The 27,985-nt window shown below is 43.8% G+C and overlaps 6 protein-coding genes and 1 long non-coding RNA gene across 10 annotated transcripts; 2 read left to right on the top strand and 5 right to left on the bottom strand.

The window, feature by feature from the left end:
• Positions 1-210: 210 nt before the first annotated feature.
• On the bottom strand, positions 211-11,037 carry LOC125969051 (uncharacterized). The gene is made up of 7 exons (XR_007481410.2): positions 10,890-11,037; positions 8,710-8,846; positions 7,477-7,617; positions 6,888-7,005; positions 5,755-5,869; positions 4,509-4,695; positions 211-3,693 (listed from the first exon to the last, which is right to left on the bottom strand). It is a non-coding gene; the product is annotated as an uncharacterized lncRNA (long non-coding RNA).
• cdkn2a/b (cyclin-dependent kinase inhibitor 2A/B (p15, inhibits CDK4)) lies at positions 10,907-12,076 on the top strand. Its single transcript, XM_049720735.1, has 2 exons — positions 10,907-11,046; positions 11,369-12,076. The coding sequence occupies exons 1-2, from the start codon at positions 10,921-10,923 to the stop codon at positions 11,618-11,620; spliced, it is 378 nt and encodes a 125-aa protein (XP_049576692.1). The 5' UTR covers positions 10,907-10,920; the 3' UTR covers positions 11,621-12,076.
• Positions 12,077-12,252: 176 nt separating this feature from the next.
• Positions 12,253-17,387, bottom strand: mtap (methylthioadenosine phosphorylase). Its single transcript, XM_049720732.2, has 8 exons — positions 17,057-17,387; positions 16,646-16,732; positions 16,492-16,550; positions 15,950-16,117; positions 14,715-14,817; positions 14,023-14,262; positions 13,025-13,147; positions 12,253-12,749 (listed from the first exon to the last, which is right to left on the bottom strand). Exons 1-8 carry the CDS (start codon positions 17,078-17,080, stop codon positions 12,711-12,713), a joined length of 843 nt encoding a protein of 280 aa, XP_049576689.1. The 5' UTR covers positions 17,081-17,387; the 3' UTR covers positions 12,253-12,710.
• A 756-nt stretch (positions 17,388-18,143) lies between these two features.
• On the bottom strand, positions 18,144-21,336 carry toporsa (topoisomerase I binding, arginine/serine-rich a). The gene is made up of 2 exons (XM_049720698.2): positions 21,156-21,336; positions 18,144-20,436 (listed from the first exon to the last, which is right to left on the bottom strand). The coding sequence occupies exon 2, from the start codon at positions 20,431-20,433 to the stop codon at positions 18,313-18,315; it is 2,121 nt and encodes a 706-aa protein (XP_049576655.1). The 5' UTR covers positions 20,434-20,436; positions 21,156-21,336; the 3' UTR covers positions 18,144-18,312.
• A 333-nt stretch (positions 21,337-21,669) lies between these two features.
• Positions 21,670-23,084, bottom strand: ndufb6 (NADH:ubiquinone oxidoreductase subunit B). The gene is made up of 4 exons (XM_049720734.2): positions 22,799-23,084; positions 22,488-22,580; positions 21,935-21,979; positions 21,670-21,807 (listed from the first exon to the last, which is right to left on the bottom strand). Exons 1-4 carry the CDS (start codon positions 22,976-22,978, stop codon positions 21,739-21,741), a joined length of 387 nt encoding a protein of 128 aa, XP_049576691.1. The 5' UTR covers positions 22,979-23,084; the 3' UTR covers positions 21,670-21,738.
• A 459-nt stretch (positions 23,085-23,543) lies between these two features.
• LOC125969042 (uncharacterized) lies at positions 23,544-25,791 on the top strand. Of its 3 annotated transcripts, none has more exons than XM_049720719.2 (3): positions 23,544-23,689; positions 24,552-24,816; positions 25,045-25,791. In XM_049720719.2, exons 2-3 carry the CDS (start codon positions 24,553-24,555, stop codon positions 25,714-25,716), a joined length of 936 nt encoding a protein of 311 aa, XP_049576676.1. In that variant the 5' UTR covers positions 23,544-23,689; position 24,552; the 3' UTR covers positions 25,717-25,791. The 3 variants fall into 3 exon arrangements, with proteins under 3 accessions (XP_049576676.1, XP_049576675.1, XP_049576674.1); XM_049720718.2 differs by lacking the exon at positions 23,544-23,689 and adding an exon at positions 23,802-23,997; XM_049720717.2 differs by lacking the exon at positions 23,544-23,689 and adding an exon at positions 23,804-24,057.
• On the bottom strand, positions 24,825-27,932 carry LOC125969046 (G-protein coupled receptor 4). 2 transcript variants are annotated; one of them, XM_049720731.1, is made up of 3 exons: positions 27,289-27,932; positions 26,456-26,788; positions 24,825-26,340 (listed from the first exon to the last, which is right to left on the bottom strand). In XM_049720731.1, the coding sequence occupies exons 2-3, from the start codon at positions 26,786-26,788 to the stop codon at positions 25,813-25,815; spliced, it is 861 nt and encodes a 286-aa protein (XP_049576688.1). In that variant the 5' UTR covers positions 27,289-27,932; the 3' UTR covers positions 24,825-25,812. The 2 variants fall into 2 exon arrangements, with proteins under 2 accessions (XP_049576688.1, XP_049576687.1); XM_049720730.1 differs by having other exon boundaries at positions 26,456-27,932.
• Positions 27,933-27,985: the final 53 nt, after the last annotated feature.

Raw genomic sequence — 27,985 nt, 5'->3', positions numbered from 1 at the left:
ACCACCATTTTCATGTGTACCTCATAACTTCATGTATTTTTTGTACGTGTCAAGAATGTGTATTTGACTACTTGGTCTTTATTTTGGGGGACACCAACACATATTACACAACGTAAAACACATACATATTGTCATATAAAGCAGTTAACCAAATGTCAGATTTTTGTTTTCATGCCCAAAAAAAATAAAAACAAGGAATAAAACACCAGACAAGTTTTAACAGGTTTTAATGTTTATTAAAATAATAATAATAATAAAAGTACATTTCAAACCAGCAATCTAATGTGAAATTGCAGTAGATATATTGGATAACAATATTTAGGCGCATATATGCATACACGTTATTTTAAGTGTTATGAAATAAAGATTACCAAAAGAGAAGCATAATCTCGCCGTTTTTGCATAACGGGGCATCCCTTCATGCAATAAAGTTAGCCGTTAGCTTGGAGAAAACGTGCATAAAAGAAGTGCTGTTTCAGTGAGTGGTTCTTTCTTTCCTTGGCAAATTGTAAATCTACATTCTGGCTTACATAGTTCACGCTAGGAGACGCAACACGTTCACTGACTGATCCGTTGATGCACGGGAAGGCAGTTCACCCATTAACTCGTTCGCGAACGGGAAAGTCAAGCGTGCGTCCTTCACCGATCCGTTCTCGCGATGAACTGGAAACGAACGGGAAATGCAATTCACTACTCGTTCGTCAACAGGAAGTGACGTCATTTTCTTCTTCGTTTTGCTTTACGGTGAGGTGGCACCCGCTTTAATGCGCATTACCGACACTTACTGGTTGAAGTCATGAACTGAAAAAAGAACGAATCACTTTAGGAAATGATTCGTTCACTGAAAGACATCCGTTCTTTTGAACGAATTGTTCACTCACGAGCCAAGACTAACGTTTAGCACTTTGCGATTGAGTTCAGCGGGGGCCTCGCCCAGAAGGTCCCTGGAGGCGACGTCAGCGGCGGTACGACGGCGCGGTGGGCGGGAACGCGCTGTCAAAATTAGATAATAAAGCACCGTGGCGCTGGCGGATAAATGCGTGCGAGAGGGCATCCATCTTGCAGAAGCGTGGCTGCCGGGGAGGATGCTGCTAAATGACAGTGTGTGCGTGTGTGCGTGCATGTGTGTGCGTATCAAAGAACCAATGAGAGGCCAACTTGCAGCTCAGCTCTCGCTCTAAAATCCCATAGAATTATGATTCGAGTGTTTATGCAGGGAGCAAGGAAGACAAGAATGGGGGGGGGGGGGGGTGGAATTGTAGGGGGAGCAGAAATGGATGAAGAGAGGGAAAGAGGAAGACGAAGGGGGAGAGCCGTGGCAGAGATCGAGGGATGACGGCCGGAAATTAAATGTCGACGGGGCACTTAACCTTTCCCTTATAATGTGAGCTCTGCTGAACCAGCACTGCTGCCTGATGCTTCGTCGATACTCTTAATTAATGTGCGGCCTGACGTCGTTTTGACAGTATGTGTACAAAATGGATGAGTGTGGAGGGGGGGGGGGGGGGGGCGATTGATGAATATCTTGGAGGGGGGTGTCCAGTTGTACTTGATGAGTTGAGGTTCACTAACCAAACTCGACCTTCTGATTTCACTCACTAGGCCACGCCCCCTCAAAGCACACCTTTTTTTATTCACTTTAATATGCTTGAATACAGTAGTCGTTTTTGTTGTTCATTAAAACATTACACTGGTAAGTAAAGGCACCATGGCATTCATTTGATCGTTTAAATCTTAAAGTGTTTTGTTTTTTTTTAAATAAAAGCTCACAAAATAAGATCTTGGTCGTCTTTGTCATATGACAAAAACATTTTGAATGCTGAAGGGTTTGGGCAAAACAAAAGCCTTTTTAAAATCTGCCTTTTCTTTGACTAAATTGCTGGTGGCCGCACGGTTCTCCATTTGCAACTTTTTGTTTTCGTGCTCGGTGCGGCCCGCGTCGTCAATAACGGAATAGTGATTCATCATTTAATTATGATTTGACAAATGCTCGCGCCTCCTCGCCGCTCGGCGTCCCTCCTCCCTTTCAATTCTCCGCTCTGCCAAACTGTCACGCGCTGCCCTCATGGGATTAATTCGAGCTGTCTGTCTTTGTGAGGCTGCCGGCGGTCTATGGGGTGGGAAGGGGGAGAGGGGAGAGGGGGCAAGACTGGAGTGAGGGGGGGGGGGACACTGTCAACGAACACACGGGCTGACACCGAGGACGTAACGCTCGCCCGCCTGCCCCTGCCGCCCTTGTTATTGTTTTCACCTTAACCCCCTCGCTACCGGGGGACCCCATCTGGATATCATGTCGGTATGGGGTCGGTGTATGTGTGGCTCGGGTGGGGGCAACCAATGATGAACCTCGATATAGAGCAGAACGCTAATACTAAAATGGCTTCGATTTCAATTAACTATTCATCCATTCATATTTTTACCCGTTCTCCACTATTCAATGAAACATTTTCCTATATGCCTTTTTGGGAGTCTTTCTATACTTTCCTATGATGCCACAAGATGGCGCCAGAGTTGGGTATTTGTATCTACTCCACTTGTTTTTTTTAAGCTTTTTTCTCATCGTAAAAAAAAAAATATATTTTTTAAATTAAAAACTCCCCTATAGAACAAATGCAAAAAGATAAAGTATTATTAAACAGTAAAAATATTCTGCCTGTAAGTTATTTTATTCATTACAATTTTATTTGAACTAATTGGCTGATTAATTGCTTATCAGGATTTTGTTCTGTCAAATAGTGGGATTGGTATCAATCTCTGATGAGGAATTTACCCAGTCTAGCTTCACAAGCATCACTCAAAGAGAATTCCACTCATAGCGTGTGGAGACACACAAAAAACCCCGTCAAAATCGACAAATCAATAGAGGCGTGCTCGCATCTGCAGGCGTTCAGATGCAGAATTTGGCGGCGGATGAAATAAAAAAAAGCCAACAGATAAAACCGAGCCGCCTGGCGCCGCGCCGCGCTAATGGGCGGCCATTAAAACAAGGAGCGTTGGAGGTGAGCCGGAGCGCCCGTGCAGTCAAATCCGGCAGGCCTTCGCCCCAGCTGGAGAGATAAGGTTTAATACCAGCCACGCCGCCTGGCCTTATCTTCCCTGCTGATGGAGAGAAGAGGAAGGGAGAGGAAAGGGATGCGGGCGGGGGTGGTGGTGGTGGGGGGGGGGGGACAAAAACAAGTGTCTTGCAGGCACCGCGTGCGTGCGTTCTCTCGCCGTTGGCATAGAAACTAATCCACGTTCACATTTAGCACCTGACTCGTTTATTTCCACCCTGGTGCCATTCGGGGTGGGGGGGGGTGAGCGTGGGGGAGCTTTCTCCAACTCATAATGAGGCCCAGAGGAGGTAAGAGAGGGCCGCACGGTTGGGGGGCGAGCGGGCCGGAACCTTCAGCCTTGGACATGTCTGCATGGTGATTGGTTTGCTGCAAGTTGTTGGGCAACGTGGCATTTTGCAGGGTTACAGCAAGGTTGGGCTTTCAATTGACTCTTGGGCCTTTTTGTCAGGAGCTGTCATTTTTCATGTCATTTTGGCTTACCTTTATTCTTGTTTCTGTCGCAGGGATTGAAATGAGACTTAGGGTTCCAAATTTGGGTCTACCAGTGGGAGGTCGCTGCCAGGTGCAATTTAGGGTTCAGTGTTTTGCTCATGGACACTTCGACATGGTCACCAGGGATGAGGATTGAACCCACAACCTGCAAGTTGGGAGACAAGCGCAGGGTTTTGATGTAAGGTTAGGGTTCTAAAATAGGGTTTTAATCAAAGAGGCAGGGTTTTAAGAGTTTTAATCTTGTGTTAGGGTTTCAAAGTACATGGAACTTGAATAAATGCACCCACAGCGGCTTTTCACCAGTGAACTAAATGAGTCTTTTCCAATCTTTATTGAACCAAAGCACTCCTTTTATTTTATATTCCGACAAGCACTAGCATCCAATCAGATTGCGCTAATGTCATTTCTAGATTGCAAACTGTAGTTACGTCTCTTTCAGAATTTTGGCTCGGCGTCATTTTCCCAGTGGGGAAATGGTGAACGTCGCCCTGCACTCTGCTGGCACGGCGTCTTTCGCTTGGACACGTTTTGACGTGCGGACGCGCTAAGCCGCAATATGGCGCGCAGACAGCTATTTTGGCAGCGGCAGAATACGACGGCGGCGGTGGCGTGAAGGCGAGGCGATTTCACGTCGTGTTTGCGCAAGCGGCGGTGCTGCAGCCTGACGGGCTTAGCAAGGTGTTTATTTTTTTCCCCCTTGACGTGGGCCGCGCTCTCACGTCACTCCTTTTATTTCCCCCGATGGCGCCCCCCCCCCAAAAAAAAACACCCCCCCCCCAAAACACCCCCACCGCACAATCTCAGTCTGCCGTGACATTAGTCAATGAGCTAGAAGGAGGAGGAGGCTGCTGGAGAGCCATCTCGCGTTATCCGCTTTCCACACCCCGTGCGTGCGCGTGCGTGCGTGTGCGTGCGCGTGTGTGCTCACAATAGCCTCTCAAAGACCTTGGGATGTGTTACCGTGCAAGGCTTTTCCCCGTGGCCGTCCTTCAACTCCCCGCTTGCGTGTCTTCCCAAGATCTCTTGTTCCCGTGCCGGCGATGTCACAGCCCCTTGTGCCTAATTAGGGACTCGGGACCCCCGCAGCACTATTCAATTAATGCCGCACATCTTTTCACCACACCCCATAATGCTCTTTGGAACCTTCCTGCAGGAGGAGCAGGTAGAGAGGATCTTGTTAGGACAACACGGACAATACATGACCTCTACAGAAATGTTCCTACATGAAATTTGATGCATTTAATCCAACCACCGCTCAGTCAACAACAGTTAATGTATTCATTTTTTTGGTCTTTTTTTAATTGATTGATTTTATTTAGTGATTTTTTTATTATATTTTTTCACTTTGACCGTGAAATAATAGTAAATAATAAAAGTGTTTGCAAGAACAACACACAGAAAAATGTTGCCAATTCTCAAGGGAAGGGGTTTGACCAAAAAAAAAAAAATCAGTGCAGGAGCTCGAGCGTTGTCGGCGGTGCGTGTTTCCGGCCCATTGAGGAGGCGTGAAGCAAAACGGCGCAGAAAGACAAATGAGTGCGTAGCCGTGATGTCACTGCGGGGGTGCGGGAGGGATTGGGGATGGGGGTCCATTCAGGCACGGCACTGAGAGTGAGAAAGCGTCATCATCATTTCGCCTCGCAGCGAGGCACTTAACCTACAGCAGCCCTGATGGAGCAGCCTGTCGAGCTGACCACCTAACTCGCATTTGCCGGAAGAATTCGCCTTTATTCCTCCTCACAGGTTTAGTCTGGCTGTTCACAATAAAATATTTTTTTCCCCCCAACTCTCAACAACTAATCATCAATACAATTCAGCAACGGAGGTGGAATCGAACCCGCGCCCTCTGAACTGCGAGGCGGACATGCTAACCAGTGTGTGTGTTTTAATAAAAAAAAAAATATACAACTCAAAATTATTGTAATTTATAAACAACACTAATAACACAAAATGTAACAATTCCAACTGCGTGGCATAATTTGTCCTTTGGCTCCTTCAGCTATACCTGCGTTGGCCACCAGGGGGCAGTATAGTATGTGGGTCATTATCTAATTGAACAAATAGCAGTAAAGACAAAGCCCTTTGAAGTTCTTTTGGAAAAATCAATCAATTTCAGCGTCGCCGATCGGATTGCGTTCGACTTTGGAGGCGATCCATTCTATTTCTCGGAGCTAAATATTGCGCGTGCTAAATCGCTAATCATCACCTTGTCTTGTCCTCATGCATGTGCAGCTGCAGGTGGCGCGCGGCGCATTTATGAAGGTCCCTCTGCATACAAGCACCTGCTACTGCTGCTGCTGTTGCTGCTGCTGGGAAAGCAGCTGTAAAAAAAATAAATAAAAAAAATCATGCAATTGCAGTATTGCAAATATCACGTCAAGCTTACACGCATACATAATAAAACGACGGCCTGGCGAGGACACCTCAGAGAATGAATGATTCTTATCTCCCTCCTGTCAAATGATTCAATTACACTCAGCCAGACAGGAAATGAGAGATTTTATGTGTGAAGTATTTTGCAGGCGTGGGTGGCGTGAAAGGGCTTCTTAATGAAGCACGCCAGCCCGCGAGCTTGTAATGAAGATATCTGACGGATGGGAGAATTGCTGTGACCTGACCTGACCCCACACACACCCACACACATACAACGTCATGCTGCAAAAAGTGAAACTAAAGTAAATGGTGCCATCCAAAAGGCACCACAAAGCTCCTCAATTCACTGACATAGTTCAATGGCAGCAAAATGTCACAAGGTGGCATCCAAGCACTACTTTTGCTTAGTTAAGCAGCTCAGGTCACTTGGACAAAGTTCCTTGGTTGTAAAACAGCATCAAAGCACTACATTTGTCTAATTAATGCTCTTCAATTTACTTCAACCTAGATTGTTTGCAAGATTACAAAAAACAGCAGCAAAAGATTTTTCTAGATGAAGGGCCGCAGCTCACTTCGATATAGTTCCTTGGCAAAGCACTTCTTTTATATAAATATGGATGGATGGATGGATGGATGGATGGATGGATGGATGGATGGATGGATGGATGGATGGATGGATGGATGGATGGATGGATGGATGGATGGATGGATGGATGGATGGATGGATGGAGGATGATCTAGGCTCTGGAAAGTAAGCAGTGATGGTTTGCACATCAGAGGAAGTTCTGCTTTTAAATCTTTTGTGTGGAGTTTGCATGTTTTCAATGAAGAGAGGTTAAAATGGGCTGGTAAAGAGTAACTTGTTTTTAAAAAAAAAAAAAAAAACCATGAACAATAACAACAAGTTCAGTAGTTTTCTTCACAGGAAGTGTTGGTGTCCACATCACGGCCATCATGCTCACGCACCTGTAAATACAAACTCTTGCTATGTCTCCTCCTCTCATCACAAGCGTCTCTCCTCCCTCGGCTTCACGGCCCTCCCGATGAAATGTTGTGGGCCGCCTGTGACAGTAATTGAGGGAAGCTGGCCGGAACAAGATGGAGGGAGGGGTGGAAGGAGGTATAAGAGGAAGGATAGAAGGCGGCAGATGAGAGGAGCGACGGAGGGCGGGGGGGGGGGGGGGGGGGGGGGGGGGGGGCATTCATCTGAGACCCATGGATGTGGAATGGCATATTACAGCTCTAATGTGTAATTAGATAGATAGGGAATAAGGTTAGTGTGTGCTGAGGAGGAGGAGGAGGAGGAGGGGGGTGGGTTGGGGGAGTTGCTGACATAGCTACGGGCGCAGTGCCATCTAGTGGCGAGGGGTCATATATGTTCTGAGGCGCGTGATGAGAGGGGATCAAATGAGGCGCTAAAAATGATTTATGAAATATTGCCACGCATGCCTGAGACAAATGGCTTGGAATCAAGTGACATTTATACCAAGTATCAATTTTATACCATATGCTTTATACCAACATGGAACGTTGAAATAAAATATATCATACTCACCAGAGATGTTGATTACGCAATGCAGATGGCTACAATGGTGCTTGCTTTGCTATAGTCCAAGTTGGCTGCAACAAGTTTTGCTTCAACCAGCCAATCAGAGGATGGAGAAATGATGATGTCATCAAGGCTCAGCGCTCTCACCTAGTGCAAGTTTTTGTAATTTACAAAAAAAGGCCAATGTAAATTATATCAACTTTGATACTATTAATGTAACCTTCAACATGTACAATTCAATTGGGTAGAAAAAGTTTTTCAAGAAGGAAAGTAAAATGTGGTTGCACAAGTGTGCACACCCTCTTGTAAATGGGGTTAGAGGCTGTTAAGAATTTGCATTCAAACCGCTGTCAGTGAGCCTCTGCCCTGCCTGTGTCTCTCTTCTCCACTATCTCACTTTAAAAAATTGGAATTTATAGAATTTTGCAGCGGTTTGTCATAGTTCAAAGTGGCTCGAGAAACGCCCACAAATCAAAATGCTCAGCACAGTCACATATTTTAACCGTGTGTGCGCATGCGTGCGAGTGTACCGCTATGGTTCCATTACATGGGCCAGTGACTTCATCACTCTTCCAGTTTCCCCTGATGTCTCATATAGCCTGAAGGGATGGTGTTGATGTGAGGGAAGGGGGGTTATGAGTCTTATGACTGATCCCCCCCCCCCCCCCCCCCCCCATTCTGACTTCCACGTGCTACCTTTGCAAGTGTTATCTTTCTAATTAGAGCAGTGATGCTACATTCCAGTCGGTTAAAGTGGAAGCTAGAAACATGCACGCTGGTGAGCTGCAGGACTGGGCAAATGGACTTGAGACGATCAAACAGTGCCCTCTAGAGGCGAAACCGTTTAACGTGCTCAAAGAACGAGCTAAGGCAGTGGTTCCCAAACTTTTTCAGGCTAGCGCCCCCTTGGCTTCCCAGTGAATTCCTAGCAGTAGGCGGAGACACTCTGTACCTTTTGCCAGCCAATCGCAGGCCACGCAGAGACAAACAACTGCTCACACTCACAGCTACAATTTGGAGCGCTTAGTCGGCCGATCAAGAACGTTTTTAGAACTTGGGAGGAAACCGGAGTGGCCAGAGAAAACCCATGCAGGCACGGGGAGAACATGCAAACTCCACACAGGGAGGGCCGGAAGTGGAATCGAACCTGCACCCTCCAAACTGTGAGGCGAACATTCTAACCATTTTGCTAAACAATGCACGGCTGTCACATCTGTCAAGTCAAACATTTGGACTTACGTTGTGATCCCTTTACAAATCCACCTGTTTAAACTGCGTGGCCGCATGTCGAGACGCCGCCGATGATGTCATCGCCGGTTAATCATTAGCCACGCACACTGGAGATACGTAAAGATGTCTTTTATGGCAGTTTCAGTCTGCCGAAAAAAAAACAACACAAGCTACATTGGATGTTTTGATCCGGTTCACTTAGCGGCTGGAATATGATTGATGCTAACGTGCGCTAAGTAAGCCAATGCAAACACTAAGCACTAGTTTTGCGTCTTTAGTTCAAGTGTGTGGTGACGTGACAGACGTGGTCACCGCTGGCTATGTGGGCGCTGGCCACTCTAACATTTATTACGCGGAAGAGAAGGCCATCCTTCCTCACGCCTACGGTTTTGCGCTCTGCCTGCATCCGGATACAAGCAATCTGTGGTCTTGTGTCCTTCCGACACACTCACTCACACACACGCACACACACACGCACACATTACGAGCGCACTCATAAGATGCCACTTTACAATTCTCCATCAGACTATTTGCTAACTCAAACTGAATATTAAATAAAAAAAAAAAAAGCATATGACCACAAACATTACACACACACAAACACGCCTAACAGACAAACAATCCTGGAGGGGACTTCCAGAACAGTGCACCTCCACCCACGCTCAACATCCGTGGCTGTAGGCTGTGAAGCCTCAAGACAAGTTTGCATTCCACACATGTCTGCTCACAGGACCTCAGATATATAAATGGGATTGACACAACTTACACATATGAGCCACAGACTTACCAAATACAGTAGACACACACACACATTACTTTGCGGGTTCCAGGTTTACCATTCTTCTTTTTTTTTGTCGAGTAAACTTTTTTTTCTGCTTCTAATTTATTTTGCACTCTCTTCCTCTAGTTAGCAACACTACAATTAAAAGAGCAAAATTCACCTGCATGCCAAAAAATTTACATTTTTGTCATGCAGGACGATGGATGTCATAGACAGAGGCTTGCCCATAAGGCTATTTTTTGTTGTTGATGATTTTAAAATAGCTAATCTTGGCAGTTCAATTTACTAGGGGATTATTTGATCAGTATATCGGTGTGCCTTTAGCTAGCGAGATGACACAATTTAGCTGTTTAGTCTGTGTGAGTGTCTTGGTGTGAAACGTGGCCAACAGCAGCTCCTTGACAGTGTCCTTATTTTGTTTCTTTGTGTTTAACTGGTTGTCTCGTTCAATAAACAGCCAGAATTGCAAATCGGCAACTGTGCCCACGGTGCAAATTGTCTTCACTTGTCTTGGCTATCGGCTATTGTCTTCAACACAGATGACATTGTGTTCACATAACATGGGCGCACATAACAATTCCAACTATTTCATTGTCTGGTGAGGAGGTGCTTTCAATCCACTAGTTTTGTACAGTTCAGTGTTGTATTATAATCTCCTTAGCAATATCAAATCCTCAGAGGTCACCACACCATAAAATGTTATTGTTGTCACGTGTTGCATTATGGCTGTTGCCGAAATCTGCATTAAATCCCGGCTCGTCAATACTGGCCTCTGATGCATAATGCCAATCAGGGCAAAGTGCTGACCTATTAAATCACAGACGTATGCACATTCCTGCTGGATTACCTTGCGAATGGCGTTAATTCGCTCGTTCAGTTTACAACTTATTTTATCTGATAAGGGAAGGCCACGTGATGACTTTGTTATAGTTTCCTCGTGTTACTCTTTGTGCTGTTACTGTATTTATATTGATATTATATTATATTGATATTATATTATATTACAGTCCATCTATTTAGCGAATATTACTGCGTTGTGTCGATCAAGTTGAGGGACTCACATGACACGACTAAAACCGCTTAACACGTGGTTACATCAATTGTGATTGCACGACCATTTTTATTGTTTACAACGGGAATCGAAACCATAATGAGTCCGGGTCTGACCTGGGTTGACACGCGGTTGTCAATACGGAAGCGAAACAAAGGGAATGCGCATGCGCAAAACAGCGGCGAATCGGGCTATGACATCATCCATTCAAGCAGTGAGACAAGCCTGGACACATTACTGTATTTATGTCGACTTGACTCCTTCACTTTACGCACGGGCACGGAAAGGACAATGGCAAAATAAATAACAGCAACACGCGTGGATTGTCAAGATATTTTGTTCACGATCGTTGAGTACCTGTCAACCTGGGGAGACGACAAAGACGACGATGGGGATTCTGGAGGATGAGCTGACATCCGCGGCTGCCACGGGGAACGCGGCCGAGGTGAAGCGACTCCTCCGGGCAGGGGCCGACGTCAACGGGGCCAACCGGCTGGGTTACACCGCGCTGCAGGTAAGGAAAGACGCAGGCAGCCACCACATCTTTTTCTTCAAACTCAAAGAAATAAAATAAAAAAAAATACCCAACTGAGTTGTATGTATCATCTGTAAATGCTCTATAAATAAATGTTCTTTGAGTAATCATTTTTTTGATTTATATGATTAAGGAAATTTTATTTAAGCGTTTCGTTTTTTTAAAAATTTGACTTTATTCAAATGAATGAGGGTATTCCTAAATGACTCGATGAAAATTAAATATTAGATAGAGCCGAATGAAAAAGTCCACTAACTAAAGTTTATAAAGTACACAATTTTTTCTGTTTCTACCTGCAAAGGTGATGATGATGGGGAGCACGCCTGTGGCCCACCTGCTGCTGGAAGCTGGTGGCGACCCAAACGTGGCCGACTCAAGCACCGGGAGCACACCGCTGCACGACGCGGCCCGGACTGGCTTCAGCGACACCGCGCGGCTTTTGGTCCGCTTCGCTGCCTCTCCGCAGGCCAGGGATCACTCCAACTGTCGGCCCGTGGATGTGGCTCGGAGATACGGCCACGAGGACGTCGTGGCCTTTCTGAAATCTCTGTGAAGGACTTTTTTTTAATTATCATGATTATTTTTAAGGAATTGAGTAATATTGTGATATTGAATTTATTTATTAAAGGAAAGGTGTTAATGACATTTTTTTGGGAGCAAAATCCGACTTACCTCACTAATGTAGTCTATAACTGACGTTTATGCGGATGATGCACTTAAAAATACTGTCTCAACAGAGCTTTATATTTGAATAGAAAAAGATCAACTATTAATTTTCTCCCATGTTGCTTTTTTCCTTTTTCTTTCCATTTAAAACGAGATGAGTTTTTTATTAAAGTCAGGTTCAGAAAAATGGTGTCCACACTTAATGTTGGGAAAAAACGTTTTGCACAATTTATAACACCTTCTGACCACCTTTTGGTTATCATTTACATTTTCATATTTATTGGCCATTTAAGGACTACCTCTATGTGTACAGTATACCAAATAAAAACGAATTTCAAACCTGTTTTTTTTCCTCTCTTGTCTTTTTTGAAAGAAATGTCTGTCATGTCATTGATGATAAAATGCAAGGGTGCAATCCATCCATTTTCTGTATTGCCAATTTTGGTAATTATTTTCTAAATAGTAAAATTTCTATTGCTTCAAATTTAGACATGTTGCTCAATAAATTAATAACACAGCTTTGGCATGCAGTATTGTATTTGCATATCAGCACTTAATGATAATAATAACAACTGATTCATAAAGTATCTTTTAAAGGCCTAAAGGACATACAACTGTAATTAATGGGGCAACTTGAAAGTACTGTAGACTATTTGTGTGCATTGATCCAATGTGCTTTGGTGAACAGATTTTTTTTTTTTTTAATGTATCGACACAGATTTAGTAAGGATTCAATTTCAGAAGAGGGGAAAGCTCCATCTAAAACTTCAACTTCAATCTGTCTATTAAAAACAAACCCATATAAAAATGTAGACAGCATACACATGTAAAACATCCAAAACTAAAATAATATCTAGTGAAAATGTCCAATTAACGTCAAACTGGGAGCAGTCCTAACTTGTGGCGATACAAAACCACAAACTAGTTCGATTCACTTAAGATGGCAAACTTGACTTTTCCTTTCCTTTTTTTGGGGTTCAATGTTTGGGCAACACCATTGAAGACTGGGCCATGGCCTGCAGCAGAGCATGAAAATCATTATCACCATAACACGAAGGCAGAAGAATACAGAAAACATTTAAAAAAAAAAAATTAAAAATGCGACTAAAACTCAAGCTCATGCTTTGCAGTAAGTTTACACGGACCAGCGACACGTGTGGAACTTCATTGCAAAATATATTGAGAGCTGGGGCTGGCCAATTACATTTATACAAATATAAATCACAATTTCGATAAGCACAGTTCAAAAATTTTTTTTTTTAAATTATTATTTGTCACGCAAGCGCCTTACCTTCAACAAGCTTCTGCTCTGGCTCCAGTCCACCTGGCTGATCTGAGGTATGACGGTCAGCAGGAGGCTGCTGGCTTTGTTGGCGTTCTCTTTCATGGTCTTCATCACGTTGTCCACACAGACCTGAATAGAATAGATCTTTATTGTTATTGTCACACATGTACAAAGAAATTTAAAAAGTGCCAACCGATCAGTGCAAAAAATAAAATAAAAAATAAAATAAATAGAATAAAAAGATTAAAAAATACAAGCTAAAAACCATAAGTCACGTGACTTATAATTGTAGCATTCACAGTATTACACAATCTCATTTTACAAATCACAAGTCCCGGGGTGTCTGAATAATAGATATGTCAGTTCTGGTTCCGCTGCTTCATTATCATTATGTTCAACTTTCTGCGGCGCGAGAGCGCAAATAGAGTTCGAGAGTGATTCGTTTTATGAGACCGATGATGACAATTGGTGCGGAGGCGTGCAGCTTCTGAGTGAGCCGCGGGGTCAGCGATAACATTGATCCGACCCCATTCCGCTTCCGAAGTTCCTGCCGCCGACCTCTTTCCTGTCCTGTTACGGAGCGCCTGCCAGATCCTTCCGCCCGCCCCAGCTTTACAACTACTTCCTGACCCCCCCCCCCTTCCTCACCCTCCCCGGTGGGCTGCTCAGCTGCCAGCCTCCGGAGTGAACCCTGCCAGAGGTTGTTTGACTCACAATGACTCATCGGCTTCACTGTCCTCATCCTGGCAAACAGAATGCAGCCAAGTCAATGAGTGTCAATGAGCTCAATCGCGGTGAAGGGTGAATTGAGGTAAGAGTCATGGATGGAAATTGTTCCCTCGGTATTCACGGAGGAGCCCAACTACGAGCAGCGAAGGTTTGCAAGTAGTTCACACATCAGCCAGATAGTTGAGAATTGCCTCTAGATTGTACAAAAAGTAGCTCTATGACGCCTGGAGCAGCAACATCAACCATGAGAAAATAAGCCAGAAAATCTGAGTTACCGCCTCCTCGTGCTCCTTCCAGCAGTCGTAGTCGGTCGCCATGGCGATGCTGGCGTAGCACAAACCCGCCTCCTTGGCAAGGACCACCTCGGGCACCGTGGTCATGTTGATGACGTCGGCGCCCCACTGGCGAAACATCAGGCTCTCGGCCCGCGACGAGAAGCGGGGCCCCTCGATGCTGAGCATGGTGCCCCTCACGTGGCACTTGATGCCAAGACTTCGTGCCACCTCCACGAGCAACTGTGAGTAAGCAGTAAGGGCTGAACAATTTGGAAAAGTGATCTGAGTATTTCCCCCCCCCCCTAGGTTGTCGATTCATTGATGAATTGGAAAAAAAAAAAAAACATCTTTCAATTCCCTTCCCTTTATTTAAAAATAAGTCAAATTAATTAAATAATTTAATCATAATGAATCACAATCAACTCTTTATAAATATTTCAATCCCTCACAAAGATAATTAGTCTGCTTTCAAAGCGATCAGAGAATATTTACTGCTGTCAAAAATCATTATCTGTTAGTTGCGTAATGGATCCAAAGTCGAAGAATGGATTAATCTTTGCACCTCTAGCCCAACATAAATCAGTAAGGTAAATCAGATTACAATAATAATTGCAACGTTGATTTGTACTTGTTCAGCGCGAGTAAGCAGGAAGGGAATTTATGTCACTCGTGACTTTTGGGTGCTCACCCACCTCTCTGGTCTTGTTGCAGAAAGGCTCAGCCATGGGAATGTGACACACGCCTGGAGGACTGGTTGGCTGACCGTCGTAAAGCGTCTGCGCTCTCTTGGTGGTCCTAAAAGTACATATATATATTTCATTGGTTCACCTTAATTGTTACAGTAACCCCTCGCTACATCAAGGTTCATTTATCGCGGCTTCAGTAGATCGCGGATTTTTTTAAATAAAATAAAACAAAAAAATCAGAATAAGAATTCTAAATTGAGGACTTGAAGTTGTTACAATAATGAGTTCTAAAAACATATTTACAGTATTGTACCTTGTTATGTATTTTTTTTTAAATAATAAAAGAGTTCTAAAAACATATTTACAGCTTCACTGAGCCTGTTTTTGGAATGTGGGAGGAACATGTGGATGCGATAAAGTCATTTTTTTTAAATCACAACAAAAGTAAAGCAGCATGTCGTGCGTCATTGTAAAAAAAGGAATTTTAACTGACAAAACAAATCTCAAAAAAGGATTAAGACACATTTGAAGCATCTCTGAAATCTATGTCTCCACATTACACGTACGCACGGAGAAATCTTAAGGAATTAAAATACATTTTGCATAAGACTAATAAATCTTATTCAGTGTCATGTCTGGAGTAAACTGTTATCACTGCTTGTGATTAAGAGCTGTGTAAATAAACTTGACTAAAACAAGAAGTTCAATGCACTGGCGGGTCTGTAAAAAAAAGAAAAAACAGGATGTAACGACTGAACTTTTCACAAGTCATATGAGAAACATGAGATGAGAAGGGAGTAAAGTTCTCAACGTTTAGAGAAATTCCTCCTTAGCAAACTTCCTGGCATTTGTCATCTCGCTCGAGGTGGGAAGTCACATTGTTTAAATTTTTTTTTCTTAATCTTCATTGTTGACATTGAAAAAGTATCAGGCAGGTGTGACACCAGTTCCGGCAATGGAACTCAAGTGGATCGTAAACAAATAACTTTGAAAAAAAATTCTAACATGATGAGGGTTTTTGTTTTTTAAATTACATGGAAACATGATTCGTGTAACTGAGATGTGGGGGAACAGGTTTGAATGATTACGGATTTACTGTCGCCCCCTGTTGGTTGCTCTAATTAAATAAATAAAACAATCAGAAATTGCCCAGATATGCCGCAAATCGCATCACGACCAATCTCATTTTACGAACGAACACAACTCACCTGCTTCATTTAACATGCTCCCCCGTAACTTACCGGTCGATGAATTGATCTATGATGACTATGTCGCCAGGTTGGATCTCCTCTCGGAGGGATCCGCACGCCGTGGTGACCAGCAGATGTGTGCAGCCCTCTTCCCTCAGCGCCCAGATGTTTGCCTGGTAGTTGACGTTAGATGGCATGATGGTGTGTTGCCTTCCATGTCTGAAAAGACCATCAACATTTAGTATGGGACCAAATCAACCTTTTTGGGGGGGCCTGGGAAGTTGTTTAGTTTCAAGAGAAATGACAATTCTAGGGAATTTTTTTTTTAAATTAACTAACATAATTGCTGTTACTTCTACGTATATTTATGAATAAAGCCAATAATTTTTAACAGTACGAGATGAAAAATCCTGAGTTAAAAATTGCTCGTGATATAAATGAGACGATGACTGAAAGTTCAAATCCAAGTCACTAGATGGTGCTATTATATTTTTTTTCATCGAAATTAGGTAGACGATGGATTCTATATTCATCCTTCGAGGACAATGAGAGATATTGATATTATACAATTATTTTAAACAAAATGTTCTTACCTTGCTAGGAGGACACAGTCAACATTTTTTATTTTTCCTAGTATCAAAGCATCGGATGGCTGTCAACGAAACAACATTGATGGAGTAAACGTGAAGAAAATTAGAAACAGATGGAAAGTTAATGGCTAAATGTAATGTCGAGCACACAACGAACCTTTCCATATGGCGTGTCAACATAACGTTCGGTTCTTCCCTCCAGTATATCAGGATCGTTAAGGCCCGAACCGCCGATTATTCCAATCTACAAATAAAAAATAAAAAAGTGAACAGCAGATTCACTTGTCAGACATTACACTCAGTTCTGTTGCTTAGGATACTTTTACTTTGGAAAACTAACGTGGTAATAATGTTAAAGAGAGGCGTCCATGTTTGAATGCTAACAACGACAGGTAATATTGGTTTTACGATTAGAATAAGAAGCACGATTTTGCGAAAATGGCACCAAACCAAGCCACCAGTCTGATGCCAACTTGTGTTTGGCTATGCTGCCTACTGCTCTGTTCGCACGTTTGAGCACGCGGCGGCTACTCAAACATAGAGAAATGAAATGACTTTTTCTTTTTACCTTTACAGGTACCAAAGAAGACATCGCGTGATTGTTCAATAATAAAGATTATGAAAGCGAATTACGAAGCCAGCAAGTTGAAGCTTCCGCAGTACTTCACGTGGATGGCAAGCGACATTTCTCTTCCTGGTTTAAACACGCCTTTCAAAGTAAAAGCTCAAAATTGTCAGTTTGAACTGCAATCCCATTTCCGCCAAGAATAATCTTTGCCGGACCGTCACCGTACTGTTTTTTTTTTCTTTTTTTTCCTCACACGCTTAAAGTCATATGCAGGAACCGAACTCATGGTGCCTGCACAGTGCACACCGTATCCGAACGGTCCTTCCAACCAGTCGCGTAGCGTGACGTCATCATGTTATGACCTTGGGTCGAACGGAATACCCACACCGGAGCTGTGTGCTATGTTGCCTTTACAAGTGATTTTAACGATTTTACAATCCATTTCAAAGTGCACTAAATAATTGATACATTGTAATAGAATATATTACGATGTAAAAAAAATAAAAATCTCAAAATACTGCCTGTTGTGTATGTGGATGCTGGACAAAATGAAGTTCTCCCAGGGCCAATATTGGAAAAAAAAGTTAAAAACAAGTTTTAATAAAAACACTATTGCCGATCAATAAGCAACTTGGGGGCATGCCAATTCAAAAGAAACTGATCCCTGAGAATACTTTAGAAATAAGCCATTATTAAACGGAGTTCAAGCACATTACCCTTTCCCCCAGCGGCACTTCAAAATAAAAAGTTTTGGACGTTCCAGATGTGAAAATAATTCATTTCAATGTTTTCCGCAAATTACGACCGAAAAGTATTTTTCTTACAAATATTCAATGCGATTATAACTACGCTAAGGAGTTAATGGGATTCAGGATTCAGACTATGGCACACACAAGAGCATGACTTGACCAGTTAAATTTTTTTTCCCTCACTATATATCATAAAATAAGTAAACATTATTTGTCATTTTTATGATTTATTATTACCTGTGCGCCTGCAGTGGATGATTTCTGTCAGGCCTTTTTGGCATTATAGAAAAAACTGAAAAAGGATTGTTGACATTTAGCCTACGAGTAGGTCAAACATATTTGGCGGTTGAGAATATTTATTCCGCATTATCAGTTCCACTCTTCCGTATGACGACGTAAAGGAGAATTTTGCTTCTGGTGAAGCCAACCCAGCCGGTATCGCATAGTGGCGAGCGGCTACTATGCGATTCAAAATACTGCAGGCAGGGACATGAGGGGTAGTTGTTGTTATAAGCTGAAGCCACCCAAAAAATTATTTGGCTCATGTGCTGCATCGTCATTGGGGTGGAGGTCCTTGCTGGAGGTTGCGGCCCGTGTGTCATCGCTACGATCACTGCCGCTCTCGATGGTGATCGGAGTTGGCGAATGTTTCTCAGCGCTCGTGTGCCGCCGGCTCTTCTTCTTGTGTTTCTTCCTCTTCTTCTTGTGTCGTTTGCTGCGGACACTCCTTTCCTCTTTCTCCTCTGTTGCGGAGTCGTCGTCTTTGGGGGACGAGGGGTTGTCAAGGTGTCTGGTTTTGTATTTCCTCTTGCCGGCGGGCTTTTCGAGGTGAGATCGTCTCGGCGAGCTCGACCTGGACTTCTGCCCGTCCCGCCGCCTCGGTTCACTGCTGCGGCTCCTGGAGCGATAGCGTCGTTCGGAATGTTTTCTGCTAGCTTGATGGGAGAAGTCGCTCTCTTTCCTTCTGAGTTTACGGTCGTATTTCTCGTCCCTGCGATCGGGGCAGTAATAGTCTCTCTCTCTGGAGCGGCAGTTCGATGGACTGCGGCTGCGGCGTCGTGGCTTGGCGCTTGACCTTCCACTCTTGTGCTTTCTGTCCTTCCAGTCGTGTTTACGGCTGGATCGCTCAGAACCGCCTCGGTCTTTTCTCTCGGACTCACTCGACGCCTTGCATACTTTCGACTTTAGAGTGCGTAATTTTTCTTTGGTATCAAGGTGTTGGCGGCAGCCTGTGTCGACGGGCTCGCTCCTCGGCGAGGATGACGGACTGTTGCTGTCGAAGCGAATGTGCTGGGGCAGGGGTGGCACTTCTTTAGCGTCGTCGCTCCAGTACTCGTCGGAGGAGAGCTGCACCAGCTCGGGTGTTCTTTGGGTCCTCGGCTTAATAAAACCGACGATGACGCAGTCGTCACTTTCCGAAGACAAACACTCATCGACTTGAATGCGTGTCGCGTTTCCTTGCTGCGGCGGAGACGTGGGAATTTCGCGCGCTTCCTCCTCTACGCTGCTGTCCGAGTCAGAATCGTGAACAGACTCCCTTCCCGTTAGACTCTGCTCCGCAGTGGTGGAATACGACGGCCCTGGCGTTTCGTCATCCCACAGGGAGCGGCTCAGATTCGACGTGCTGTAACCGGGGGTTCTAGGTGGCTCCAAGTCCAAGCCCTCATCTTCGGAAAGAGCTATGACAGACGAGTTGGAGCTGATGTCCGAATTGGAGGAGTGGGCCGAGCCATCGTACATGGCATGTTGGTCGTAGGCTTCCATGTTAAACGGGGACTTTGCGAAGCTGATGAATTCGTGCAGAAAGTGCTCAGTGCGGCTCTGCAGAAACGGCCAGAGCTCTTCCTGGATGGCTCTGTCTTCCATGTCCACACGGGTAATGCGTGACATGATGATGTGCTGGACGATGTTAACCAGGGAGCCGTGCGCACCGTATAGCACCACAAGCTCTCTTTTTAGCCAAGGGATAAGTCTGTGCAAGCAGGCGGGGTTTTTGCGATAGAACTCAGCCGAGGTGTCTCGGGAGCGTCCTCCGTCGCGCACAGTGCGGACTCTCAACCCCTGTCGGTAAAGTTCCCGCCGGAAGTTGACCATTTCGAGCTCTCTGATATTGTGAAACGTGCGGCCTTCACTCGCTGCTTTCCTTTTGGCTGCCATCCTCGTCATCATGCGCCGAATGTAACGCGTCTGGTGCTGCTCCGGAGGATTGACTGTCGCTTCAAACATGACGCCGTTGTCTGGAGGAGGAGAAATCCTTCCCCACTGCTGTCGCCGTACCCCGGTAACAGTGGTACGGTATCTAAAGCGCACACCGCCAAACATCCCAAATGATCCATTAGTAGCCGGCTTCAAGTCGTACTGTTTAAAGTCTTGCTCTGATTTTATACTGTGATAAATGGAATTAAATGGCTGCTTGCATAGGGGACATTCAGCTTTGTTCTTGGACCACTCGTGGATGCAGCGAAAACAGAATTTGTGCAGGCAGATATCCAGGTAGGCAATGTTGTTAAAGACATCCAAGCAGATGGGACACTTTGAGTCCGGAGACACTTCGGCCGCCTTGGCTTCTGTGGTTTTCCTCTTGTCCCTCTTCTGGTTCTGCTGCAGGGCAAGCTTGATGGCAGACATGGTCTAGAACAAAAACCACTAAGTACCACTAAGATTCAGACATTCAATTCATTTGTCATTTATATTGAATATATTGCCACTTCCTCTTTGGTTTCAGGGCGTGTTGCACTGTACTGCGAGTGTGCGTAAACAAAGTTGGTTTTTTTTTTCATGCATACCTTTGCACAAAAGAGGTCTTAACCCACTACAAAAACAACTTGTGCTTTGCCCTCCATATCATGGCGTAAGAAGTTTTGGATCGTGACTATGTCAGACCAGTAGAAACGTTTTTCATATTTTGAAGCAAACACACCGACTAATGCAATGTGGTCTATCACAAACACTTAATTCCACATTTTAAATTCTCTGATCTATCTATCTATCTATCTATCTATCTATCTATCTATCTATCTATCTATCTATCTATCTATCTACATATACACACACAGACATATATATATAAGATATTACGTAGCTAGCACAAATCGGCTGCTTCCTTTCCTATTGCTTGGACAATTTACAAGTTGATTTGAAATATAACGCTTCATCAAACTATATATTTGAGGTAGCCTTGATACCTCTAAGCTATCTAGAAATGAGATTATTTTGTGGTTTACACTAGATAGTACTTGTTTAGCTAGTGGGCTAGCCGGCTATCAACTTGAGCTAGGTTGCCGCTAATGCTAACGAGCTGGCTCGGTTGTCTTTGAGTAGTTAAGTTTGATATGAAAGAAAACATTTACCTCCGATTTTAATCACTCTGGTAACTTGGCAAGCGATTAGCCTCCCTCCGTTTCTTAAAATAAAAGCTGAACAGCTGCATTTGACAAACACCAACACTCTTCACCAGATGAGAAGAGTGCCCGAGTGCCGTCATTCCCTGAATGTTACAGTGTTGCCGCTCGTGATCTGTCGTGAACTTCCGGCTTTCACAATAAGAGAGCACTTCCGTTTTAAGAAAATAAAACCACGTTTGATTTGAGAAAAAATGTACTCAAGAGTACTGTTACTTTAGAACGGGACTAAATTTCAGCCACAAAAAATGCTCTGAAATTAACATTTGGACCAACTTTGAGACTTGAACCGTATTAATAATCTTGACTTAACATTTCTTTTTAAGAAAAATAATGGAATAAAAGTAAAAACATACATTGCATTAGTACTACTTTGACAAGTACAACTTATTCAAAACATTATACACATAGGTTGATTTTTAAACATGCACACATTTAACATTTAGAAAGCGACTCATACACATGACTTTATCTATATTTTAATTGGCATATTAACAGTTTTTACAAACAGACATTTCTAAAATTCACTGGGTCAATGATGATGATTGTGGCTCTCGGGGAGTTCCGGCACAACTTGGCCTGTCTCCAGAATAGTGTCACCCTAAACAAAAAAAGATACACAAGCATTTTATTCCATTAAGAGGGGATTTACCTCAAGCACAATAAAAACACATTAAAATCATATTTTTCAAGATAGATGTATGGTGTGTAAATTAATTGATACTTACAGGGAAAAGCTTGGGTTTCAATTCCACAATGCCATATGGTCTTTTCTGTCCAGGAAAATAATACAAAACATAGTTACTTGAGGTTACATACAATTTTTTTCTCTGTGACCTTCCAAGTAAGTCAAAACACTTCTTTTGAAATGTTCCTCATTGAAGTAAATACAAATGCCATTAATCTGTTACAGCACCATCCAGGAACACAGATTTTTTTAGTGCGTCATAAAAGCAGTTTACTTTACAAAAACATTCACAGGGCATAAGGACAGTTGTATTATCAAATTCTGTCTAAAGAAGTTGCTGCACCATTTGTGTTCATATCCACTCCTTAAAGGATTATAACTGCAAGTTTTGTTCGCCCACCTTCTACATTTTTCATTACAGCAAACTTCCACTAGGAATGGCAATAAACAGTTTGAAGCAGCACGTTTTGACATCTTTTTTTCTTCTAGGAATTATTGCAAAGAGACTTTTACATCTCGAACGTTTAATGCACCCTTTCACTCCTCAACCTATGTATTATTATATGTGATATTTAATAGTAGCTTCAACTTACAGCAACATGATATTTGACGTAGTAGTGGACGACCCAAGCAGGAATCAACAAACGTGTTAATGTGAAAACGCCCCCTTTGTAGGCTTTGTATGTCTGAAATGAGAAACATGTCATGTACATTAAAAAACAATTCTTAATAAGCACTATAATAGGCGGTGACAAAAAATATCATTAGCAGTCAAGCTTAAAGCTGTTCCACTAGTTGACGTTTCTACTCTGTTTTTAAGGAGTGACAAAATGCACAAATATCTGACTAGAATTGAAGGATAGGTGTGTGCTAATCGCTGCTAGCTGTTATTAGCATCACTCACGTAAAGCCTCCATAGGCTCTTGGGCTCCAGAAAACCTGCCCAGAACTTGGTGACTGGGCCGGGTGGTTTTGCTTGTACGACGGGCTCCCTGGGGCTAAGTTCTTGGTCCTTCAGCCATTGCCTTCGGAGCTTAGTGAGCTGATCCAAGCGGAGCTTCTCGTCCGGAGTGTAGCCAGACATTGTCGTTTATTTATCCGATATTATTCAACAACCTCAGCAAAGCTCCAATGACAACATGGAGGACTTCGCGACGAGGCCGGATGTGGGTTCTTCCACTGTACGAATTTAGTAGCGACACCTGCCGGATGGAATGATTACATGCAACAGACATTGCACATTACAAGTGGTAATTTTTCTGAATAACCTTGTTTATTAAAAATAAAGACAACATTCATTAGTTTCCATGTTATCTTCAATATAATGAAATAATTATTATAGCTTCATTACTATTTTTAATACCTGATTATTTTCTTAAAAAATCATTCAAATAGTATTTTAATTAGCCAATTTTTGTGACATTTTACGACTGCTATTACGGTGTATGACAGTTGACAATTGACTTATACTGCTCAAACCTATTTGTCTAAATTGACTTTGAAACATATGAAAGATTATTCTGGAAGGAAATGATTGTAATGCCATTATTTGTTCAGTTATTGCATTGCATATGGCTCTGCTATGGTACAAACTAAATTAATTGATGCCAGCAATATGACCGAACTGCTGTATTAAAGTACGACGACACCACACGCACTGATTACGTCACAGACAGCAAAGAGATTTTTATGGACACATATGTAGCTGTTATCCTAAAAAAAAAAAGAAAAAAGTAGGAGATTAACACTCCAATTTGCAAGACCATTGGACTTTAATCAATGACAGCAAATTCAGGTACGATGCCTAATATTTAGAGGAAAAAAATATCTATCGTATTGACCGCTTATCAAATCAGTTTTGTACGTCACGTTCCTGTTCTTTGCCTCCAGGGGGCGATACTGGCTGATATCAGAGTAGTGTTAGGCTCTGGGCGGTGTATTGAAGATCCTTTTTTTTTTTTTTTTTTGTAACTTGAAATGAAACGTGCCACTTTCACTTCTCATTTGTGGAAAAAAAAAATTATGACGAATCTGGCTTTGCTGTCGCGTGATTGTTTCTCTTTATGCCTTTCACGCGACACTCCGTCACGAGCCTAAAATCAGGTCAGTTTGAGTCGGAGGGTTTTCCACCTGCATGCTGTTTGTGAGGTTTATCAGCACACGGTATGTTTGTTTAAAGTAATGTTTAAAGTTTTGTTCATTCTGTCTTAAGTTAGTCGTGTGTAGGCTCCTGTTTTCTGACGTCATCATTAGGCGCTGGTATTTACTGCCTTTTTTAAATTATTTTTTTATTGAGCTTCAATAACATACACAATCAAGTTCTGACAGGAACACAACTAATATCTTTATATTACCATTCGGAAAAGAAATATTAAGTTCATCGTGGTTCTGCTAAAAGTATTAGTATTTACTCAAATCGTTAAGGAAACGCTTCAAAAGCAGTCACCTGTCCTTCAGTACAAAAGTAAACAAAAAAAACATGACTTCCCGATATCTGCAATCTATTTTTATGCATATTTTGTTTTTTAATTTTTGAAATGAGAGATCTTGATCTGATATCTATATTTAAAAACAGGCAATTGAACAGGGGTGTGTAGACTCTAAAATGGAGACCCTAAAATGGCAAAAACACTCTCTCGCCCCTCCTGATTCAACAGAATGTCTACCAGTCCCCATCGCCATGTTGTCTGGGAGTCGGAGCGCCTGGTGGCCTACCTTCACCCTCGACCGTGGATGCCTGGGTCGGTAATACTGGAGCGCCGCGTGCCTGGAACAAAGGCGGGCAGCATCTTTCACCTGGAGGAGGCTGAGTATTTGTCCTGGATGCTGGGGAGCAGGGCGGTGGCCCAGCTGCTGTGCGACAAACTCCGGGTGCATCGCTGTGCCCTGGTCACCAGACCCCATGTTGACAGACCTGCTCAGGTGTGCACTTCCTTGACCAATGTATTTATTATAAACTACTACAGGTGAGAAACATGAATGCTATTTAGACACAAAATTGTTTAGAGATAAGAATTTGGATTTGATGGTATATTACAAAGACATGATGAATCTCATCGAAATAAATGGAGGATTTACTGAAGACTTCCGTTCTCCCTGGTGGGGGGAAAAACACTAACGGTGTGTTGCTTGTGTTCTTTAATCTTCTAGATACGTGTCATCCCGTTGCACGGCCTGGCTGCACAGTGGCGCCCTCACCAGGCAGGCGAGGAGGAGCACCACTTCTACGATCCGGGCTACTGCACCTCCAAGACGGCGCCTCGCTGGAGCGAGGCTCGTCTGGATGAGATACTGGCCAGGATCCGTGCCAAACTCCCCAACCCGAACGCACCGCCCAACCTGACGTTCCTGGGCGACGACCAGTCCCATCCTGGTCTGTTCTCTCGCATCGTCCGGGGCGAAGAGCTGCAGTGGCGAGTGTGGGAAGACGAGGGCCATGTTTCTTTCCTCACCCCGTTTCCCAACGCGCCCGGCTTCACCGTGCTCGTGCCACGCCGTCCTCTCTCCTCAGACATATTCGGGCTGAGCGAGAGCGACTACGAGGGGCTGGTGCTGGCCGCCCGCAAGGTGTCGCATCTCCTGGAGAAGGGATTGGGGGCATGGGGTGTGGGTCTCATCTTCGAGGGCTTTGAGATTAATTACGCACACGCAAAGTTGATTCCGCTGCTCCGGCTCCCGTCTGCCGGGGAAGGAAATCACAGAGTGCAGCCGGTGCCTCCGCAGTGCGTGTCCTCGTATCCTGGTTACGTCACCTCAGAGGACGGACCCGAAGCGTCCTTGGAAAGTTTGGAGGAGATGTATGCCAAGATGACCTTACAGTAGAGCTCTACAATAATGAGGTTGTCACAACTTGACTTATTGAAAATAAAAATGGTTTGAAAAAAAATATGAGGGGTAAATATTCAGTAGGAGGCGGCATCAGACATCGATGCAGTGTGGCGTCCTCGCAACGCAGCAGCCACACCCCCGACCTCCCACGCACTCCATCTTGGTGATATAGAGGAGCGGCTCCACGCTGCAGCTCAAGTCCATGATGGAGTACACGCTAATTCGGATCTGGCAGGTGAACTCCATCAGGGAATAGTAAGACGCAAAGGGCATCAGCACGGGCGGCAGGTAGTTGACGACGATAATAGCCAGAACAATGAGCACCATTTTCAGGGCCCTCTTCTTGGCCGGGTGCATGACCTCCTTGCCGGCGACGGAGCGCCGCAGCACCCAGATGACGGAGATGTTGCACAGCACCATGACGGCAAACGCGAAGAGCACCACGCCGCTGAAGACGCCGTTGACGCTCCTTGAGCCCAGGATGCATTTAGCCAGGGCGTACGGCATGATCACGGCCCAAATGGCCACCGAAATCCCAGTGCGAATTTTGTTGTTCTGGTTGCTGGCGAATAACACGGGGTGGACCACCGCCATGTGGCGATCCACACAAACACAAACCTAAAAAAGATATTGTTCATTGTAATACAAGATCTGCCACAATTACCGTCGAAACAGCTTCACAAGAATTCAACCAATAGTGGGCATAAATCACTGACCCATAAATCAAACTCACCAAGAAGAGCACCCCGAGGTCCTTAACGCCGTACGAGAACCTTTGCAGATACCAGATGCGCGGGTTGTCCAGCAGCAGCGAGTTGAGCAGCTCGGTGGGCATCATGAGGCAGAAGTAGGCATCCAGAACGGCCAGGCTGATGATGAACACGTCCGAGGTGCACGCGTCGCTCTTCTTGGCGGCGATCTGCCAAATGACCAGGCCGTTGCAGGGGGTGCCCACCACCAGGTTGAAGACCTTTACGCCGTAGTAGAAGACAAAGCCGTACGGAGCCACGGCGCATATTTGGTACTGGTACCACAGGGGGCTGGCGAATGTGCCACTTGAGTTCATCTTGGAGAGAAGGCAAGTTTAGCATTCAGTTACTCACTTTTCAAAATTTAGAATTGGTAAGAAAACAGTTGTATTATTACACCGCATCATGAATGTTGCTATACTATAAATTGCACCCACGGCCAAATAATCTACACGATATATGTGTAGTATGTGAAGAAAATATGCACCCAATAGGATATGAGCATCATGAAAATTTTATCATTTTCTGAGAAAAAATAAATCAAACCATTCTAGATTCCTTGGTAGTGGATTTTTTTTTTCTTGAAACGAGTCACGTAATTTACAGAAAAACAGCAAACGTTGTAAATGTTTGCATAAAGTTTGTTTCCTCTTTAATTTGCCATTATTGTTGATGACCAGATCATTTTACAAAATTTTCTGTGATATGGAAAAAAAACAAACCACACAATTTCCACAAAGTAAAAAAGTATTTTAGGAAAAGAATATGCTATGAAAAATAAAACTCACATGGGACACACAAAAATTGCAGTTCTTACCTTGATTGGCAGTAGCAAGTCGCAGCAGCCTCAAGTCAAAGCGTGGATTGGAAACTAAAATTTTCTCAGCAGGTCGTGAGAATAAAAATAGGGTTAATTTGGTAGTCTATTGGTTGGTCCAGTCGAGTGGGCGAAGGGGGCGTGGCCAAACGCACGTCACCCTGTCTGTGTTGGCAACTGGAGCTCACCCATGGTCTGGGCGCCTCTGGCTATCTGGCGCAAACAGGTGACGCAAGCTGAGAAATCTAACGCAACGTCTTACCAGCCACGCTGCAACTTTAAAAAGCCTGCTGGGAATTAAAAAGAAAACAATGAAAGATTTTTAAGTGGCGTTTGGGATGAAGTGATTCAGTGTCGCACCTGAGCCAGTAGATGGCACTAGAGTGGAGAAACACCTCCTTTTAAAATAACACGAAATTTCAAATGTTCTGCTTCCATTTTTATCATTCCAAAAATGTTTTTGCAAAATTCACAAATTTCCAGCTAAATTTTCCCCACTCATTCCGAATGGCACGTATACACACTAGGCACGAGATCAACTCGTAGCCTCGCAGGATAAATTACTTTTTATTTTAAATAATGTAATTTGCCTGGTTCCGACTAAATGTTATGTAGCATAGCGGTTAAACGATCAGGCTTCTCGGGTAGTTCAAATCCCGGTGTCTACTAGTAGACGATAAAAAATAGTAAATAAAAA

The sequence above is a fragment of the Syngnathus scovelli genome, chromosome 5 (assembly GCF_024217435.2).
Source record: "Syngnathus scovelli strain Florida chromosome 5, RoL_Ssco_1.2, whole genome shotgun sequence".
NCBI classification, from domain to species: Eukaryota; Metazoa; Chordata; class Actinopteri; order Syngnathiformes; family Syngnathidae; genus Syngnathus; species Syngnathus scovelli.
This window is presented reverse-complemented; position numbering and strand designations above follow the sequence as displayed.

Bases quoted from the DNA above. Each gene is read 5' to 3' on its own strand.
- mtap (XM_049720732.2), bottom strand. From the start codon at position 17,080: ATGTCTTCTTTGGTACCTGTAAAG. The intron at 16,733-17,056 runs GTAAAAAGAAAA...TTTTATTTGTAG, and splicing joins CTTCTTTGGTACCTGTAAAG to ATTGGAATAATCGGCGGTTC. The intron at 16,551-16,645 runs GTTCGTTGTGTG...TTTCGTTGACAG, and splicing joins TTGACACGCCATATGGAAAG to CCATCCGATGCTTTGATACT.
- toporsa (XM_049720698.2), bottom strand. From the start codon at position 20,433: ATGTCTGCCATCAAGCTTGCCCTGCAGCAGAACCAGAAGAGGGACAAG.
- ndufb6 (XM_049720734.2), bottom strand. From the start codon at position 22,978: ATGTCTGGCTACACTCCGGACGAGAAGCTCCGCTTGGATCAGCTCACT. The intron at 22,581-22,798 runs GTGAGTGATGCT...TTCTCATTTCAG, and splicing joins AGAGCCTATGGAGGCTTTAC to ACATACAAAGCCTACAAAGG. The intron at 21,808-21,934 runs GTAAGTATCAAT...TTTTTTGTTTAG, and splicing joins TGAAACCCAAGCTTTTCCCT to GGTGACACTATTCTGGAGAC.
- LOC125969046 (XM_049720730.1), bottom strand. From the start codon at position 26,788: ATGAACTCAAGTGGCACATTCGCCAGCCCCCTGTGGTACCAGTACCAA. The intron at 26,341-26,455 runs GTGAGTTTGATT...TATCTTTTTTAG, and splicing joins ACCTCGGGGTGCTCTTCTTG to GTTTGTGTTTGTGTGGATCG.
- LOC125969042 (XM_049720717.2), top strand. From the start codon at position 24,029: ATGCTGTTTGTGAGGTTTATCAGCACACG. The intron at 24,058-24,551 runs GTATGTTTGTTT...CTGATTCAACAG, and splicing joins GTGAGGTTTATCAGCACACG to AATGTCTACCAGTCCCCATC. The intron at 24,817-25,044 runs GTGTGCACTTCC...TTAATCTTCTAG, and splicing joins ATGTTGACAGACCTGCTCAG to ATACGTGTCATCCCGTTGCA.
- cdkn2a/b (XM_049720735.1), top strand. From the start codon at position 10,921: ATGGGGATTCTGGAGGATGAGCTGACATCCGCGGCTGCCACGGGGAAC. The intron at 11,047-11,368 runs GTAAGGAAAGAC...CTACCTGCAAAG, and splicing joins TGGGTTACACCGCGCTGCAG to GTGATGATGATGGGGAGCAC.